The following is an 18,839-nucleotide window of genomic DNA, read 5'->3' on the forward strand; positions in this document are numbered from 1 at the left end:
TTGCGCGCGTGGAAGTGTCCGAGTGTCTTATCTGATGAATCAGATTTAAAGGCCCAAACATACTCGGGCGGAAGGTACGCGGAGCGGACTCCACGAGGAATGTCCGCAGTCATTTGGGCTTCCATAGTCGAGCGCACTTCCGCGCTGTAGTTTCCTGTAAAACCGTCCGTGAAACACTACATTACCCACAATGCTTGCGTGTTGTTTACACTCTTCTGTCATGGCGTCCGACACTGACGACGAGGAAGAGATGCTCTTGCCTGCTGGCTCTACAAGAAAATAAACTGAAGAGACGGTGGTATGTATCCTCTCTGTGACGTGTCGTACAGGTGTGGGTACTTTCGCACCTTCTACTCATATATTTTCGGAATGTGTGTGTGTGTGTGTGTTATTGTAGATAGCGGGACCGAAAACTAAAGCATTTATGATCCTAATTTCTTTTGTAGGTGGTAGGTATTGTTCCAGAGAGGACCAGAAAAATAGCAGAAAATTATAAATATAATTATAATAATTATGCAAAATATGCATTTTCTAAAAATGGCTAAAACCCACTTTTCTCGGCATTTCAAGTGATTCTGAGCATTTGGGGGGAGGGAGTTGGAGTGGGGGGGTTAGGGGCAGGGGGAAGGCGGTTAGCTGGCAGGATGAAGAGGAGGGAGATTTAGACGGGTGGATAGCTGATAAACGTCATGATCACCACTTACTAGTATTTTTTATATTGTTAAAAAGATATCAAGTCTGTTTTTTGATCATTTTTTTGTTAAATAAAGACTCTCCTCTCTACCAAATATCCCTCTCCACTTTGGCTTTCCCCCGCTTTTTATTGTGACACCTTCCTTGTGTTATCTGCTGGGATATACCCCTGCTGTATTATAATGAATGAATAGATCAATCAATCAATCAATCAATCAATCAATCAATCTCTCCAACCAGGACCCTACATTCCTTGACATCATAGGCACCTGCCATTCAGAGCTCCAACAGCCCACCATACTGCGACCCAGACACCTGGTGCTGTACCATCTTCACCAATGCTATGGACTCACTCAGTACCCACCCGACCTCCTCCGTACTATGCTGCAAGAGGGGATGGTACATCTTGACCAGAATGGGGCACTCTACCGACCAGAACAGGTAAAGTGAAAAGAAGAAAGAGAGGGCCTGTAGGGGGTGATGTTGACAAAAAATTGGAAGCAATTAAAGTCAAAATGTATTTGAGGAGAACTTAAGATGGAGACAAAGAAATTATGCAAAATATTTAACAATAGCAATTACAACATAAAAATTAACAGCTCAGTGTTCAGCCCTCTGTAAGTCTGCCTCAGATAGATCATACAATTTTACTGTGACCATCATCAAATGTCATCAACACAATGTTGTATGACAAACAATATTATAATTTTTTGTGTTTATGGGAGAGGCGGTTTTGGTGCCTGTGTAAATAGGTACTGCCAGAATTTTACTTCTCTGATTTACATGCCAACAAATGTAATTTCTGATACTTTATATCAGTGGTGTATACATGTCTTCACCTTAGCCAAATCCTGAAATAGAGGGCAGGTGAGTTTTAAGAGGTGGCAAAGTACTACTCATTATGCAACAAGCATGATAGATGTTGACACACACTACATCAGCAGCAGCTAAAACCCAGCTTCAACCATCATACTTTGTTTTATGGTTGGGAACATGTGAAGGTGCTTGATATATCAGCTCTGTGGCTGTTTCATTTTGAATGGATATCAGGGACTTGGGGTGCTCACACAGCGTTGTAATTACCACGTATTGCTGTAGATGTCAGTAAGTAAAACAAAAGCTATGAAATTCAGGATGGAAATTTTAAAAATTGCTGTCTTACTATATCTCCCCAGGAATCAGGTCAGGGTCCAGACAGTGCTACTGCTATAGAAAGCACTCCAATGGAGGAATACTTCCAGGCCTGCTCAGGACGCATCGCTCCTCTCTCCCACTCCTCCTCCTACTCCTCATCTCCTCATATCACTGTGGAGCCCGCTGAGCTTCTCTTCTATCGCAGATCCTCTTTTTTGTCATCTTCATCATCCTCATCTCAGTCAGTTTCTATTACCAACCACACCAAGGGGAAACTCAGGTATCTGCCACATCCTGCCTAGTTATAATAAGGCCATGACTATTCTATTCTATTCTATTCTATTCTATTCTATTCTATTCTATTCTATTCTATTCTATACAACTCAGTTCATGACAGAAAGACTTGCTCTTTTCTTGCATTCTTAGACTTGATATTCTGTTGAATTATATTGTATTGTAATGTATATTGTTTGGTTATGTGGTATTGTTTGGTTATGTGGTTATGTGTTCTTAGTTTGGAGGTGTTCTTAGTTTGGATATATGTGTTCTAGTTTGGATCTATGTGTTCTAGTTTGGATATGTGTTTTTCTAGTTTTTTTAATATGTGTTTTTGTCTTTGTGTTGCACTGCTGTGGGCTGGGGTAAACAATATTTTGTTTCATTTCATGTATGCAAGTACATGAAGTGAAATGACAAAGTGTCCCTGATTTCTGATTCTACACTACTTTGATTCTGTTCCATGTGATTCTGAATTTCTAGCCTGGTATGGACCACTGCCCCAGACTCCCCCTTCTCTGTCTCTCCTTCATCATCTCAGCTGGGTCCACTGAAGTCCACCTCTTTCAGGGTGATCTACACACCGATGCAGCTCAACACTTTTCATGGAGCACAGCTAGAGTGCTTTGCTGTATATAAGGTAATGCTGCAAGGTACTGTGCAGTCACAAGCCTGACACAGCAAACTATGCTATTTTAGTTACATGAGTTGACATAGTGGGAAGTGTTCCAATGTGAGATTTTGTCATGGTATGTTCTTAACAGTTGATAGAGGGTATCAAGATTCCAGTTCGCTGTTCCAGCAACACTGCTCTATTTGGGTGAATGTATTCAATTTGAATCCAATAGCAAAGATAAAAAAAATAGCAGAATAAATGGATTTAGTTGATAATTTTGCTTGCTAGGCACTGCAAGACTGTCATGAGGCAGAGGAGTGGATGCTGTGCCCTCCCTGGTGTGTGACCGTCAGGGTAATAGGTCATTCCTTCCAGCTGGGCAAAGAGCACTTTATCCCTCACTGCCATGTGCAGCACCCTCAGGTGGTGAGTCACTACTGCAAGGAACACGCCCCCCCCCATTTCTCTTGCTTTGGTCTCCTCCTCTCACCCTCAACTCCCTGTCTTTGCATTTAGCTTTCTCTTACAAAACACCAAAACATAAAGACAATATTTAGGGTGATTTCCATCAGCTTTGCTACCTTTTCCTTTGACGCTAAAACCCAAATAAGACACCATTTCCTGCAGGTACCACAGTTTAATATGCTCAGTCAGTGCTTGTGGTAACAGTACTGTGTTACACTTGAACAACCCTTATGTTTTCCCACATAATGGTTGTTCATTTACCACTATTGGAGTTCTGCTGCACGTTTTCCCTCAAGAAGCTGAAGTGTTTGTGTTCATAACAGGTTTCATTAGCATACAGCTGACTTAAGGGAACTCGGTAAGGGCTGTGAACGTGTTAAATGTAATCTGAAACCAGCCCAGAATATCATTTTTGTCTTCCCTAGATATTTCCAGTTTTGAGTGTTCCCTCCTACCGGACAGTTTTGTTCCAGAACAATGGAGACCTGCCCCTCGCCTTCCATCTGGACCTGGACTGGGCCCTGAACCTGTCTTCCCCAGCAACTCCGGTGTGTGTTGCACCAAGTTGCGGCTTGATTCGGCCAGGGGAACACCAAATTCTCACTCTCAGGACCACGCCGTCTGAGGAAAGCCCCAAAAAGGGGTTTAACTTGTCCTTTCAGCTCAATGCAGCAAAACACGTGCAGGTAAACAGCTCAAGAGAGACACACATGAAGTTACACACATACTGTTCTTCCAGCTTTGTACACGAGACATGAGCATCTTGTGAATTGCAGCACTTGAACTCGGTGAAAAAAAACAACTGGTTTACTTACTAAGGTAAAGATGCTGCACTTTATCTTCTTTTAGGACCATTAAACTAAAAGAATGGAGCACATATCATCATGTGTTCAAAAGTTTAAATGGGCCTCTCAGAAGAAAACACAAGCTAAATTTCTTTTGATTTTACCTTTAGGTGGCACCAAAGCGGATAATAAAAAAAGGAAGCGTGTGAAATAAAGACACTATTGCAGAGTGACCAAAGTTAACAAGCCTCTTTATTTGTACTGTCACTTGAATATTAGTATTGTTTTGTTTTTTTTCTTTACTGAATAATACAATGCATACCCTCCTTATGTAGATGGGAATACACTTGTTTATCTGTCTTTGTGTGTGTGTGTGTGTGTGTGTGTCTTTTTTTCTAGGAACTGACAGTGTTCAATGTTGCTGAAAAGCCTTGTGTGTCTTTTGAAGGAGATGGTTGCCTATATTTCCCTCCTACAAGTGTGGGCTCTCAATCCCAGTGCTCCCTCCGCATAAAGAACCTAAGCCACCTGCCTCTGCGGTCAGTTGGCCCACTCTTGGATTTTTTTTTTTTAACTGCTTTATTCAACTTTATTAAACTGCTCCTGTCCTTAGCTGTTTCCTTAATTTCATCTTTTTCAGTATTGGAGAAAAATGTTTTTCAATTTGACATTTTTTGACATTTAAAAATATATATTTTTGGGTGTCTGTCTTTGTCCCGGCAACACCAAAGCTATATATATGCCCGCAAGTTAATAATAAATTATGGAAACAAACTCCAGGCCCTGTGACTGACACTACAGTCACTCTGGTAATGTAACAAGACTCCTGTATTTTTAGATTGTATTAATTGGACTTTGCATAACTCCAGTTCAAAGACAATTTAAAATTAATAGACAGCAATGGCCCAACTAGCCATTAGCTCAAATCAGCTAAGAATTATCTATATTGATTGGACACAATAGGGTACATTGTTTGGCGTAATTTTATCACCAATTGCCAACATTATGATAATTAAAAAAATGGACTTTATAGTTTGATTGATTTGATAATATAATAATTTCATACGTGTGTGTGTGTGTGTGTGTGTGTGTGTAAGCCCTGTGATGGCCTGGCAGCCTGTCCAGGGTGTCTCCCTGCCTGCCGCCCAATGACTGCTGGGTTAGGCTCCAGCATCCCCATGACCCTGAGAGCAGGATAAGTGGTTTGGAAAATGGATGGATGGATATATAAAACCATCAATGGTGTTGATAAACGTGCTCAACGAATGAGGAGCAGAACATTAAGATACATGTTGGGGGAAAAAAACAACTTTAATACATGTCAGTACAAGCTTGTTTCATGCGTCATGCACTCATCAGCTGCCAATGTCATCACATTTTATATGTAGGAAAAAAAACTTTTAATGCATGGCTCATTATTTAACACTCACTGGATTATATAGTATATTGACAGCTGATGATTGCTTATGGCATGAAACAGGCTTGTACTGTCTCATAAAGAATTTACTTGACTCACTGGATTAAACCTACTCGGGAAAGAACATACCATTTACTTCCTCTTCATGCACATCACGTGCACAACGTCCAGTGGGGAAGGGAGAGGTGTGACATTCAAAAATTCACAAAACACGTGATTGCTAATGGTCCAAAGGGGGGTGGGGGTATTTGTCTATTGGCATGATTTATTTGTAATTATAAAATAGGTGCTTATATCTATGTCTGCAACTGCTGGCCAATTCATCCCTGTTGTTCAATGTGGACATTTCTGGTTTGCACATGATAAACTATTTTTTCAGTTAGACATAGGTTGGTTGTACATTTTACTGCTTGTTGAATATGCCCTGTTCTTTGAGAGGATTTTCCAGGTGGTTGAATAATGAATGTTTCTATCTGCCAATGATCAAATATAACGGCTTAAAGATGTTACATTCTTTAAACGGTTGTTTCTAAAGCTACACATGTGTGCATTAAACCTATTTTTGAATGTTCCCTCTGTTAGACCGACGTATGTCTCTATTTTGCCGTTGTCCTCTCTCATCACCGTAGCTTGGTAGATAACTCCCTTCGTCTGGCATTTTCTTTCGAGGGGGCGTGAGTCGTTCACACGGCAGTTGCAGTTGGGGGAATCCGGTTATGATGAAGGTGTCGTTGATTTGTTCATGATTTTTGTGTTGTGGGACGATATTATTTGTTTAATGTTAGGCATACAGCTGTAACTAATTTTGATGGTGTTCCTGTTGAATATCTTTCTCAGTTGATGGTCCAGGGTAAAGCTTCATCGAAGATGGACTCGCTAGATGATAATTTTGAGAGTCTATTAATGCTTTCTTGGATGTTCAAGATGGAGACTGGGTGGTTGCTTTCTCTATGGGCATACTGCGGCGTGTTGTTGGGCTTAATGTATGTGCCATTCCTAAGGTCCACTGAGATGTCCAGAAAGTCGATTTGTTTTTTGTTTGTTTCAAATGTGATTTTTAACCTGTTGTTTGAGAATATTTTGCATATTGTTTTCTTAATTTGCTCGACCTCTCTTTGTGTTTTGCTACAAATTGCTAGCCCATCATCCCTATAGAGTCCAACAGTGATGTCTAGGTCCTGTAGTTGAGACAACAAATATATTCCAACTAGTTCACAAGTTTCCGCCCCATCGAAGCTGCCCATGGTTACATCAAATTTACTATTACCTTTTTTTCTGCCATGGGTTTCCACTGTGGTACAAAAGTGATTCCTTCGCCTGGTATATAATATCTCTTCTCTGTCTTGTTCTGATATCACTGTGTGTTTTGCAGCAAAATCAATAGCTTTGGATAGTAACTCTTTGCTTATGGAGGCATAGAACTCGCAGATATCAAAACATATAAATTTGCAGTCCTTCTTGTCATCCATGTTCCTAAACCATTCTAATACTTGGTCCGTGTTTTTCCATTGGTTTACGGGGACTTTTTTCAAGATTTGATCGTTCATGTTTACGAGGATTTTTTTTTTTTTTACTTTCCAATTTCTGGTTTGGTGATGTTGATCAGTCTACATGTTGACTTGTTTAAAAAAAGTTCGGTTTGTGGTCCTTCAGGGTGATAAAGGCTTGGTTGTGGGCAGTGACATCAATGCGGTTGTTTAATTATACATAATTATGTAGAATGTATTATATATATACACTACCGTTCAAAAGTTTGGGATCGCCCAAACAATTTTGTGTTTTCCATGAAAAGTCACACTTATTCACCACCATATTTTGTGAAATGAATAGAAAATAGAGTCAAGACATTGACAAGGTTAGAAATAATGATTTGTATTTGAAATAAGATTTTTTTTACATCAAACTTTGCTTTCGTCAAAGAATCCTCCATTTGCAGCAATTACAGCATTGCAGACCTTTGGCATTCTAGCTGTTAATTTGTTGAGGTAATCTGGAGAAATTGCACCCCACGCTTCCAGAAGCAGCTCTCACAAGTTGGATTGGTTGGATGGGCACTTCTTTGAGCAGATTGAGTTTCTGGAGCATCACATTTGTGGGGTCAATTAAACGCTCAAAATGGCCAGAAAAAGAGAACTTTCATCTGAAACTCGACAGTCTATTCTTGTTCTTAGAAATGAAGGCTATTCCATGCGAGAAATTGCTAAGAAATTGAAGATTTCCTACACCGTTGTGTACTACTCCCTTCAGAGGACAGCACAAACAGGCTCTAACCAGAGTAGAAAAAGAAGTGGGAGGCCGCGTTGCACAACTGAGCAAGAAGATAAGTACATTAGAGTCTCTAGTTTGAGAAACAGACGCCTCACAGGTCCCCAGCTGGCATCTTCATTAAATAGTACCTGTTAGAGCCTGTTTGTGCTGTCCTCTGAAGGGAGTAGTACACACCGGTGTAGGAAATCTTCAATTTCTTAGCAATTTCTCGCATGGAATAGCCTTCATTTCTAAGAACAAGAATAGACTGTCAAGTTTCAGATGAAAATTCTCTTTTTCTGGCCATTTTGAGCGTTTAATTGACCCCACAAATGTGATGCTCCAGAAACTCAATCTGCTCAAAGAAGTGCCCATCCAACCAATCCAACTTGTGGGAGCTGCTTCTGGAAGCGTGGGGTGCAATTTCTCCAGATTACCTCAACAAATTAACAGCTAGAATGCCAAAGGTCTGCAATGCTGTAATTGCTGCAAATGGAGGATTCTTTGACGAAAGCAAAGTTTGATGTAAAAAAAATCTTATTTCAAATACAAATCATTATTTCTAACCTTGTCAATGTCTTGACTCTATTTTCTATTCATTTCACAACATATGGTGGTAAATAAGTGTGACTTTTCATGGAAAACACGAAATTGTTTGGGTGATCCCAAACTTTTGAACGGTAGTGTATATCATACATTCTACATTGCTACACAATAGGTTCCAGTGGAAGCTCCCAGAACAAGATGAGAAGCTTATTTCTGTAGAGCCAGACTCGGGACAACTGCAAGCCAGTGAGAGTGCGGTGAGAGATGAAGAGACTAAACTAAATTAAAAATTATTGAACTTAAATTTACAATCCTAAAGATTTGACTAAAAATATTTGTTAAGTTGATTCCTCTTGGTAATGATTGAATTACCCTTTAGGTCCAGTCATGGTTCTTCAGCCCATTGGAAGAGATGATGTATACACTTAAACCCAACCTCACCTTTTGGCCAATCCAGACTTCTGGATATGAGAAGTCCTACCTTCCCCTCAATGTGATTGGACAGGGCTGTAAAGGCTCCTTACAGGTGGGAGTGTTGTCTTTGTAGGTGTGTGTGTACATGTTCTAAACTGGTTGAATCTGAATTGAAATGACCCCAATGGTTTGTATTCTGTTTTCCCACTGTAGGCTGAGAATGAGGTCATTGAGCTGGGGCAGATGTTGGTTGGTAGCTGCAGATCATTTGAAGTTCAACTGGTCAACAGCAGCCTCTGCACCATCTCCTTCTGCCTCTCAGTGCAACAGACACTTCTGGACAAAGAACTTCTCCTTGATCTAGATACTGAACCCAATGGTAAACCTCAAGTCAGTATAGGGGTCTGCCTGTGATGTGTGTGTGTGTGTGTGTGTGTGTGTATGCGCTGACACGCACTTGCATTCAAATTCAGTTTCACTTGGATGAGATGTGGCTATTATAAATGAGGTAAAATGTAAAGCCTTCCTCTAGCCAACCTATTGTGGTGGCTTGTCAAAATACCCTGTGACTTCAGTGATACACATCTTCCATAAATTGGTAATCTAAATATTTAGAAAAATTTTGAACACATCAGTAATACTCTTTCATTTTTAACTGTAGTTCTGGGTATAATTGTAGTGCAAGCAAACATCAGATGTTTAGAGCTGCTGGCTGTGTTCTGTATAAATGGTCAGTGCTCTCTTTTTTTCCACAGAACAGTCTGTCTGAGAGATATGGCATTGACACCGGCAGTAGTCTTGTAACAATTGGCTAGGTGTCATAAAAAATATTTATCAAGTTAATTATGCTGTGCTGCAAATTAAGTACTTGGACAGAAAGCAGAAATTAAAGCTATATTTGATTCATTGAGTTCAGGGCTAAATTGCTTGAGGCCAGAAAAAGTCACTTTGAGAAATATTTTTTGCAAATTTGCAGCAACAATAAATTATAAAAGGAATATTCTGATTGATTCCAGTGTTAATATTATATTTTTGTGGATGGCATTCACATGCACATGTAATAGCATATATATGTGTATCGCTTGTGCAAGAATTCAGAACTTTGATAAATCCAGTCCAAACCCAGCTGCATGATACTATCTTGTCCCATTTGGTCCCTTAGCCCTCAAGCTGGACATTGCAAGGGGAACCATTGTCTCCCACTCCAGAATTTTGCTCCAATCCACAGTCATACCACAAAGACGAGCCTGTTACCAGTGGACCATCAGCTATCAGACACAGAGTGCCAGTGGTACAGGACACACACACACACACACGAAAGTATAAAACCCACGGGTATATATCACTATGGCAGAATCCTTTGCAGCTGTCTTGGTTTCTAATTTTCTCTCTCCCTCTTCTTCTTTCATCCTTCCTCAGGCTCTGTGTTTTCCTCACCCCAGAGAGTTTGTGACGTACGAGGGGAGGGTGTGTTCCCCACCCTGCAGGTGACTGATGCACACAGTGGAGGCAGTGTGGACGGGCTCAGTAAGGTGCAACTGTGGAACCTCTTCTCATTGGATGGCCTCAATGAGCACCTGTTTGCTATCCCTTCCCCTCTGGAGCTCACATACAGAACTCTCACAAAGCGCAGGTTGGACTGTAAAGGCACTCTATCATACAGTATGCTTCAAAATGAGATGTGAGAGTCTTAAAGGTTAATCATGCCTTGTTATTGTTTGATGGTATTCCCACCATGATTGAAATTGATTTCAATATTTATTCATCATTCAGATGTTTTTCTGGCTATTCAGTTATAGAAAAAATAGAATAATAAATCTCAAAACATATCATAAACCTTTGAAACCATACATACTAGTGCGTAGCAGAATATATTGAATAACAATATTATTGTAATGTGATCTGTTTAGAGTAGTAGCATTGTAATAAGGATTAAACTCTGGAGCTTTCTATTGCAGTTGTTTTCAGTGTAATATTCTGCATTGTTTACACTATGTGTGATTGTGTGTGTGTTGTCATGACCCTCTTTATCTCTTTTTTCAGTCTGCATCGCGGTTCCCCCATTTTCACAACCACTATGTTGGATTTCAACTTCAGCGCTGCCCCATTGGGCTCAGAACCCTCTACTGTTCTGCTTATGTTCGACAACACCGGGCCCATTACTGTACACTGGTGAGCCAAGTAAAGAGGTGCACAAAAGAGCAAAATAGAACACAATGTAATGGGGGAAAGGAAAGAAGAGGTGAGAAAAAAGGAGAGAAGGAGGTTGGAATGGGAGGAGAAGAGAGGTAATGAGAAGGGAAGAGTGGAGATGAGCAGGAAGAGCTGTAGAAGTGATGTGGGAGAGGTCAAGAAATTATAAAAGAGAAAAGATTGAAATGAATCATTCAAGGGAATTGAGCAGCATCCTTGCTGTTCATTAACCATTAACCTTTCCATCCCTGCACACTGGGAAGTGGAAAACAAGACAGAGGGGGAAAAAAGTCGAGTGTATGTTTAATTTGAATCTTTCAACTCTGATAAATGACAATACCTCCTAGCATTTCTGTATTCTGTTTAGCACACAGTGCAGATAATAGAATAGATTAAAGCATAACACACCCTCCTGCTGTTCTGCTGTCACAACTGGAAAGTGGAAAACAGTAGAGGTGAGTCGAGTGGACACTTTTCGTCTAATTAATCTTTGACTGGGTGTCCTCTCCTCTCCTCTCCTCTCCTCTCCTCTCCTCTCCTCTCCTCTCCTCTCCTCTCCTCTCCTCTCCTCTCCTCTCAGGGCATTCCTGTTTCCAGAGGACCAGCCAATAGAGTTGGAGTACTGGGCAGAGATGTTAGAGTCCAGCAGTGCTGAGCTGCATCAGATGAGGGTCCGTCATCTTATATCTTTTTCATGTATTTTGAAGTTAGAAATGTTCAATGTGTCCATGTTTTTATATAAAATTTAAAGCTGAAATTTGGAAAAGCTGAGTGGAAATGGCAGAATTTCAGGAAAATGTCCCAATATTGCAAAAAGGTTTCTAAGCTAAAAAATGCCATGGGTCACTTTTTTTCCGATCCCTCTCCATTTTCTCTTCAATATTTCAATGACTCAGTCCTCTGAAATTGCTCTTCAATGGCTTAAACGCAGCTGCTCATAGGAATGCACCTGATTTGCATTTCACCTTTGTGGACTTGTCAATAATATTTGGGTGGGCACATGCAAACATTTCACTCAGAAAATAAAATAAACATAAATGTTTGGCATACATTATTTAACCACAATATTATCAGTGTATTTGAAATAAAGATCATATGGATTTTAAACTTGCCGGCAGATTCAGGACAACAATCTGTTCGGCATCTCTCCCCGCTCTGGAACTCTGCTCCCTGGCCAACAGAGGGCAGTACACTTCAGCTACAGGTCAGACATGGCTCCACAGTGTTCAAATTAGCGTTTGTTTTGTTTTGTTTGTTTGTTTTTTTTTAGTTTTTTATCTTTGGTCAGGGGGTGAAGTTAGAAGTAGCATTAGAAGACACAATACTACACATCCCAAGAAGAGTCTCAAAATTATTCTTTTAGATGCATTGAATCCTCTTTGTGCATTTAATTACAGTGATGATGATGATACCAGTGTGGCCTTTGTCAGTCTCAAACTAATGCAAACTCTTCCTCTCAGACATGACTTTACTGGAGCTGACCGGCTGCCTGTCCTTTTGAAACTGTCACATGGCAGAGAGATCCTGGTGAGACCAAACTCCGTAGCTGGATTTGCAGAAACCCTAAGTTAATTCACATGTACACTGAAACAACACAAACACACACACACACACACACACACACAAAAACAGGAAGGAGGTTTGACAAATACAAGACCAGCAAGGAGAGCAGATCTTAAATTCTGCCTTTTTTGGCATTAAGATTTAGAAATGTAGCTGGTAACGCTTCAGTTTAACAGTTATGTAAGGCTGTTTCTAGTAGACAGCTCTGTCAGTGTGTTCTGGTCTTCTTGTGTTTGGTGTGTGCAGCTGAATTTCCTGGGGACTACGGTAGAGAGGAATAGACCCTATCTTCACTTCCCTTCTAGCCGACATGTCTTCACTCCCATAGCCATTGGAGGTTTCAGTCCTCCCAGACAGGTTTGGATGCAGGTGTTGCTGCATCTGTGTGTATGAGCAGCTACTTCCAGTAGCATTCGTAGGTTTATATATGCATGTCTTTCCCTAATTAGTTAGCTCTAGTAATACATTTGTTTTAAGGACTGATGCAGAATGTAAATTGTCTACATTTGATAAACGTATAGAATTCAATTGACGGGAAAGAGTTTTTTTTTTTAAATTTTGAACTCTACAAGGAAGCTACTCTCCCAAACCTAACCTTGATATTCCTAGAAAGATGTTCTATTTTCAGGTGCTCTTTTTCCTCGACTTTCTTCTAACTTTTTGTGTTGTCTGTGTTCCCATTTACGTACTTGCCAAATATTAAAAATGAATATGAAACATGAATAAAACACTAATATGCCTGTCTGCATGCGTCTCCTTCAGGCATATGAGCTATACAATGGTGGTGCGGTGCCAGCCTGTTACGAAGTGGACACTGCTCCACTAAGGCAGCTCCAGACAGATAACTTTAACCACCCAGTGCTAGACTGCCTTAACCCACGGGGGGAGGTCCCCCCTGGGAAGACAGCCATGCTGGAGTGGGTCTTCTCTCCGTTGGAGGCCAAGATATACAAGGTAGGGATCTATCTGTATTTTAACTTGCTTTCTCCTACCAGGCAGGGTTTTACTAGGTTTTGCTTTGGGCACCAGATTTCTGTGCCTTTTCAGCACTGGGGAATGTTGCCGTCCATAAAGCTATGTTCCCACTGGAGATCTGTAAGAAAGCACAGGCAGGTTTGTTTATTCATTTTCTTTCTTTCTTTCTTTCGCAGTTCCTAACAATTTCTTCACCCACTGAAACACACATATGTATATTCCATACTCCTGACCATTATCCTTCATAATTTATTCTGAAAAACTCAAAGCATGAATGACATATGCAAACACTGAAACTGCAATGGGATTGTAGTCAAGGTATCTGATGTTCCTTTGTTCCCTTGCTCGATGGAAGTAGGAAAAGAGCTATGAGGCGCCTTTCCTTTATTAGTCTCACTAAATTCCAGATGTTTCAGAACAGGGTTACCTGTGGGGCGTGCTTAAGGGCCTGGTCAAGACAGAAGAAATGGTTAAGGTTAGGTTTAGGCTTAAGGGTAGTGTTTTACTATTTGATGACACTACATTGATGACAATGTTCTGAAACTCCTGGACTTTAGTTCCTTTTGATGGGACTTTTCTCGGTCTGTTTCATTATTCCGATGCACCCTAGAACTGAAGCTGAACTGGAAACTCAAGTTAATTTTGAAGGTGAATTTTGTGTTAATATGGATGGCAGTGGAAGTTGCAATGTCCAAACGCCATCTAATTATATATGGCTTCGGTCCTGTGTTCCTGTCCCTTACTGTCTGTCTCCAGGTGGATGTCTCTATTCACATCCAGGAGGGAGAATCTATGTTGATGACATTTGAGGGTTGTGGGTTTGATTCTCGGGCAACGGGCTTCTCAGCTCCTCTTCATTTCCATGATACTCAGCAGAATGTTCCCAGGCTCCAGAAGGTTCCCTCACCAGGACAGGTGTGTCTGTGTGAAAGAATAGAATGAAATATAATAGATTACAATGCGCAAAAATATAATGAATTTGTAACTTAAATCCACTGAGTACCCTTAATATTGCAGGTGAGCCTAGCTAAAAGTAGAAGAGAATAGAATAAATGTGAGAGACCCAAAAACTGAGACAACTCAGCTCAGAAATGATCTGCATGGTGCTCTGAAATTCCCATGAATGACTTTAATTAGTTTAGGCTACATAACGCTTTCTGAGTTTGGCCTTAATTTTGACTTCCTGTGTGTGTTTGTGTGTGTGTGTGTGTGTGTGTGTAGGTGGTATTACTATCTGAGGAAAGAATGTCTCTTGGTGACATTCCTGTGGGCTCGTGCCCCACTAGAATCCTCTTCCTGACCAATGTCTCACACACAGATACCATCCACTACTCATGGGAGCTGCCCAAGCTGGACAACCAACAGGTAGCAGTAATGATGATGAAAAAAGAAATTGCCAAAAAAGTGCAAAAAGACAGATACTTCAAAAAGTGTAGAAAGAAATATTTTATAGAGGCCCAGCTGCTCAAATCATCTAGTGAGGATCCATCATTCTTTTTTGAGAAATCTTGGATACAGAATTAGACTTATGGGTAAAACCATAACCTCCTTGGCTGTGTAAATGAGCAAAGGAATTAGAACCAGGACATACAATATTATAGGTTTACAAAAGGCCAGTCTAGTAAAATAAGATTTTAATAATTTTTTAAAAAGAGGACACAAAATACCAACATCAGCCACTCAGGAAGCATATTCCAAATTTTAGTGGCGCTAACAGCAAAGGTGTATGTGTGTGTGTGTGTGTGTGTGTGTGTGTGTGTGTGTGTGTGTGTGTGTGTGTGTGTGTGTGTGTGTGTGTGTGTGTGTGTGTGTGTGTGTGTGTGTGTGTGAGAGAGAGAGAAAGAGAGAGAGAGAGACTGCACCTGTGGGCGGGTGCTTGTGGCTGATATTGGATTACACCAAATGAGAAATAAGTTTAAATCCTTCCTTGCAAAATATTGTATGGCAGTAATTGTCTAGTAATTTGTTAATTTTGTTTTAATTTAGTCTGTCTGATTAGGCAGCACTTGAAATGTTTTAACAATCAAAGTATTAATTTCATGTGTGTGTGTGTGTGTGTGTGTGTGTGTGTGTGTGTGTGTGTGTGTGTGTGTGTGTGTGCGTGTGCGTGTGCATGAGCCAGGTGGTGCAGGTTAAACCAGACCATGGCAGTCTATGTCCAGGGGAGAGTGCTTTGTGTGTCCTTAAATTGACATCTTCTGGCCTCCCTGCTCTCTACCAGCTAAATCCTATCTGTCAGGTAGCTCATAAACACACACAACTACACTCAACCTAACTCACATTCATGTTTGAACACACACACACACACACTCACACACACACACACACACACACACAAGCAGAGATGGTGAAACCTGAAGCCAGTCCAGAATTTTACCAGAGAAAAAATATACATTCTGTGCACTGTTTATAAAAAAAGGGTTTCTCTTGATGTTTCTTTTCATCAATCCCAACAGGAGCTTTTCTTTGTCTTTCAAATCTCATCTCATCTCTACTCTTCCCTTATCTCCAGGTTACTCTGGCAGCAGCACTCTCTCACTACCATGATGCCTTGTGTCATTGGGAGGAGGAGCGAGAGAGGCAGCAACATGAGTTCACTCTAACCGAGACAGACTTTAGAGAGGGGGTTCGAGTAAACCAGGTTCTTCTACAGAAAACAGATATAGCTTGTCAGATATCTTTCTCACACAGACTTCACCATCTCCTCACTCACCATTTTTAGGTCTTGTTCCAAGAACCTGCAACATTTCCATTAAGAAATGATTCACCGCTAAGAAAATATAAGGTGAGTGAGTCCTTGTATTTTGATTCATCACATTTTACCATGAATTCTGCTCTGTTAGAAAAGCCTTTGGCTTTGTGCAAATATTTTAGGGGAAGGGCTATGAGCTGCAAAAGGAAACACTTATATGAAGTCAAAAAGCAAAAAACTGGGTACTCTTTTTAAGAGGGGTTCCTTCCGTCAGCACTAATATTGTAATGACTATATACGTATGAGTATTATAGTAATCAAATATCATGCAAAAAGCATGATCACATATGAATCTACTTTGAGACAGTATTTTTGAGTGGTAGGGGCTTGATTTTGATTGTTTCTCATTCTCTGTCTCTTCTCCTCAGACTCTTCCTCCCATCAGAGCCAAAAGCAGCAATGCCATGTTGGGTGGGACGTGTGTCAGGCCAACACAAGCAGAGCAGCGGGCACAGAGGGAGTCAGCAACAGCATGGAGGCGTCCTGAACCACCCCGCCCTGCTCTGCTTCATCTGGGGGTGACGGCACGCTCCCATGGACTGCTGGACTACCAAATCCACTTCCTTGACCAACTGGATAAATTCTACTTACAAAGGTAAAAGAAATCAGAGACACAACATACTTGAAAACAAAAAAAAACAACAAAAAACCCCCAAAAACTTACTTACCATCTATTGCTAAACATCCGCCGTAATGACTTTCATTTTGCTGTCCACCCTAGATCCTTCCAGTCTAAGTCCCCGAGTCAAGCAAGCACTTCCTCAAGGACTATGCCACCTGCTGGGCTGCCCCCATTGATCCACGGCCCAGAAAGAGACATACTTACACACACATTTACCTCCCTGCTCATGTAAAGTTCACTTCCATCAGGACAACTCACATATTTGCAAAATTGTATATTCTATTGAATTAAAACACAAACATGTAAATGTACTTTTTTAAACTTTCAGGATTGGGGATTAGATTTGGGGTCTGGTTGAGATTAGACATGCAGGAGTGATGGGTCGGAATGAGGAAAATTTGATTATTTTTCTTGTCATTTTCTTCTTTTAGATAGGACAGTTGAGAATGTCAGGAAAGAGAGTGGATGTAATGCAGTCCCTGGATCAGATTTGAAACCAGAATGTTGCTCTTTGGTCTGAGATTACACAGCACGTGTCCTGTCTAGTTTAGCCCCTATTGGATCCCAGGAAATAAAAAGATTTCAGTACAATGACCCATGAATTTCATCACATGTAAGGTGTATTACTCTGTCTCTCTCTCTCTCTGTCTCTCTCTCTGTCTCTCTCTCTCCCCCTCTTCCTCTCCTCCCCCTTCCAGGAGCCTCCTAAATGACCCAACCTTCCATCAGTCTCTGGCCAGTGGGGCATCTGAGCTCCCTCCCTGCTTTAAACAGCTCAGAGAATCTCTTCCATCTAGCCCCTTCACCCCACCATCTCCAACCTCTTCCACCTCCTCTTCCCACCAAATTCTTCAGTCATCTTCTGCCCCTCTTTTTCCATCACGTCAGCTTTCATCTGGTGGGGCAGACACTGGGCTGAGAGAACAGTGTCACATGTTGGGCAGAGCGGAGAGTGCAGGACAGTTGATAAGCAGTAGACCCCCAACACCGCAGAAGCCATGCCAACAACGCACTCAAGAAACACCACACACACAAAACCCAACCCCCACTCAGAATACACACCCCACATGGGAAATGTGTCAGTATACACATAAAGACCATGTCCAGAGAAGGGTGAAGGAGAGCATTCGCAGGTTAGTGGCCGCTGGTAGAGAAGGTTTGTGTTGCAAACCACATGGCCTGTTGTGTCTCCGCTGGTTTAGTATTTTCATTGAAATTTAACTGATAAAACTGCCAGCATTGTCAAATGAAAGGTAATCTGTTTTGCATGATGTTTGTAGAACACCAATTTTACTCCTATAAATAAGCATTTCCAAACAAAAAAGTCATTGGAAGATACTTTATCTTGCTTCATGTGATTTGTTTTACAGTTGATATAAGGTATGTGTTTGGCTCTCCAGATGTGCTGAATTCAGTGATATTTGTGAGGAGGTTCTGCTGAACACACTCCAGAACCTGATGATGGAGGCTTTCCTTGGAGAAATGGTCCTTAGCTCTCAACCCAGCACCATTTCCCTGCCGCCTGTTTCGAAGCAGTAAGCTCACACACACACACACACACACACACACACACACACACACACACACACACACACACACACACACACACACACTTCTGCACACACATACCCACCTCCTCATATAATTACATAATATATGCTTAATGCTTACAGTATGTACATTATTAACATATGTGTAAGAATTGGCAGTGTTATCACTATGGTCCACAAGACCTCTGTGTTCCCCAGTATTTAGTTAAAATAATGGACAGTCCTGTAAAAAGCTTTGGAGACTGATCCAAGGGGGCATAGTTAAAGGAAAACAATCATGATTTTTAACATCTCTGTATATTTTGCAGGGATAACTCTCCATTAGTAGCCATGATACTGGAACAGTCTTCTGCGTGTCTCTAAATTGACTAGGAAGAGTTGAGGTTTTCCTATACAGTGACATCACTAGCAGACACTTTCAGAGACACATAGATCATGGTGTTATGGTTGCTAATGGCATGTTATCCCTACAATATATAGATGGTATACTGTAGCAATAAAGTTGAAAATCATGATTGTTTCCCAGCAGAAATGTGAACAACTGCAGCACAGGCAAAGCCACGTCTCACTAGAGATCAACATGACTGAGCT

At 41.0% G+C, this 18,839-nt stretch overlaps 1 protein-coding gene across 1 annotated transcript in view; it reads left to right on the plus strand.

Moving 5' to 3' along the window:
* cfap65 (cilia and flagella associated protein 65) overlaps positions 1 to 18,237 on the plus strand; it is a 46,042-nt gene extending 27,805 nt beyond the window's left edge. The window contains exons 9-33 of the mRNA XM_056288901.1: positions 934 to 1,134; positions 1,869 to 2,107; positions 2,587 to 2,743; positions 3,008 to 3,145; positions 3,610 to 3,870; positions 4,369 to 4,508; positions 8,352 to 8,436; positions 8,559 to 8,705; positions 8,807 to 8,972; positions 9,756 to 9,884; positions 10,013 to 10,226; positions 10,637 to 10,765; positions 11,367 to 11,457; positions 11,905 to 11,990; positions 12,247 to 12,313; positions 12,596 to 12,706; positions 13,112 to 13,303; positions 14,081 to 14,239; positions 14,546 to 14,689; positions 15,447 to 15,563; positions 15,837 to 15,956; positions 16,445 to 16,671; positions 16,798 to 16,926; positions 17,397 to 17,831; positions 18,099 to 18,237. Of these exons, the coding sequence (XP_056144876.1) occupies positions 934 to 1,134; positions 1,869 to 2,107; positions 2,587 to 2,743; positions 3,008 to 3,145; positions 3,610 to 3,870; positions 4,369 to 4,508; positions 8,352 to 8,436; positions 8,559 to 8,705; positions 8,807 to 8,972; positions 9,756 to 9,884; positions 10,013 to 10,226; positions 10,637 to 10,765; positions 11,367 to 11,457; positions 11,905 to 11,990; positions 12,247 to 12,313; positions 12,596 to 12,706; positions 13,112 to 13,303; positions 14,081 to 14,239; positions 14,546 to 14,689; positions 15,447 to 15,563; positions 15,837 to 15,956; positions 16,445 to 16,671; positions 16,798 to 16,926; positions 17,397 to 17,831; positions 18,099 to 18,237 (4,023 nt within the window). The remainder of the gene's footprint in view (positions 1 to 933; positions 1,135 to 1,868; positions 2,108 to 2,586; positions 2,744 to 3,007; positions 3,146 to 3,609; positions 3,871 to 4,368; positions 4,509 to 8,351; positions 8,437 to 8,558; positions 8,706 to 8,806; positions 8,973 to 9,755; positions 9,885 to 10,012; positions 10,227 to 10,636; positions 10,766 to 11,366; positions 11,458 to 11,904; positions 11,991 to 12,246; positions 12,314 to 12,595; positions 12,707 to 13,111; positions 13,304 to 14,080; positions 14,240 to 14,545; positions 14,690 to 15,446; positions 15,564 to 15,836; positions 15,957 to 16,444; positions 16,672 to 16,797; positions 16,927 to 17,396; positions 17,832 to 18,098) is intronic.
* Positions 18,238 to 18,839: the final 602 nt, after the last annotated feature.

This window comes from Lampris incognitus, chromosome 11 (assembly GCF_029633865.1).
Source record: "Lampris incognitus isolate fLamInc1 chromosome 11, fLamInc1.hap2, whole genome shotgun sequence".
NCBI classification, from domain to species: Eukaryota; Metazoa; Chordata; class Actinopteri; order Lampriformes; family Lampridae; genus Lampris; species Lampris incognitus.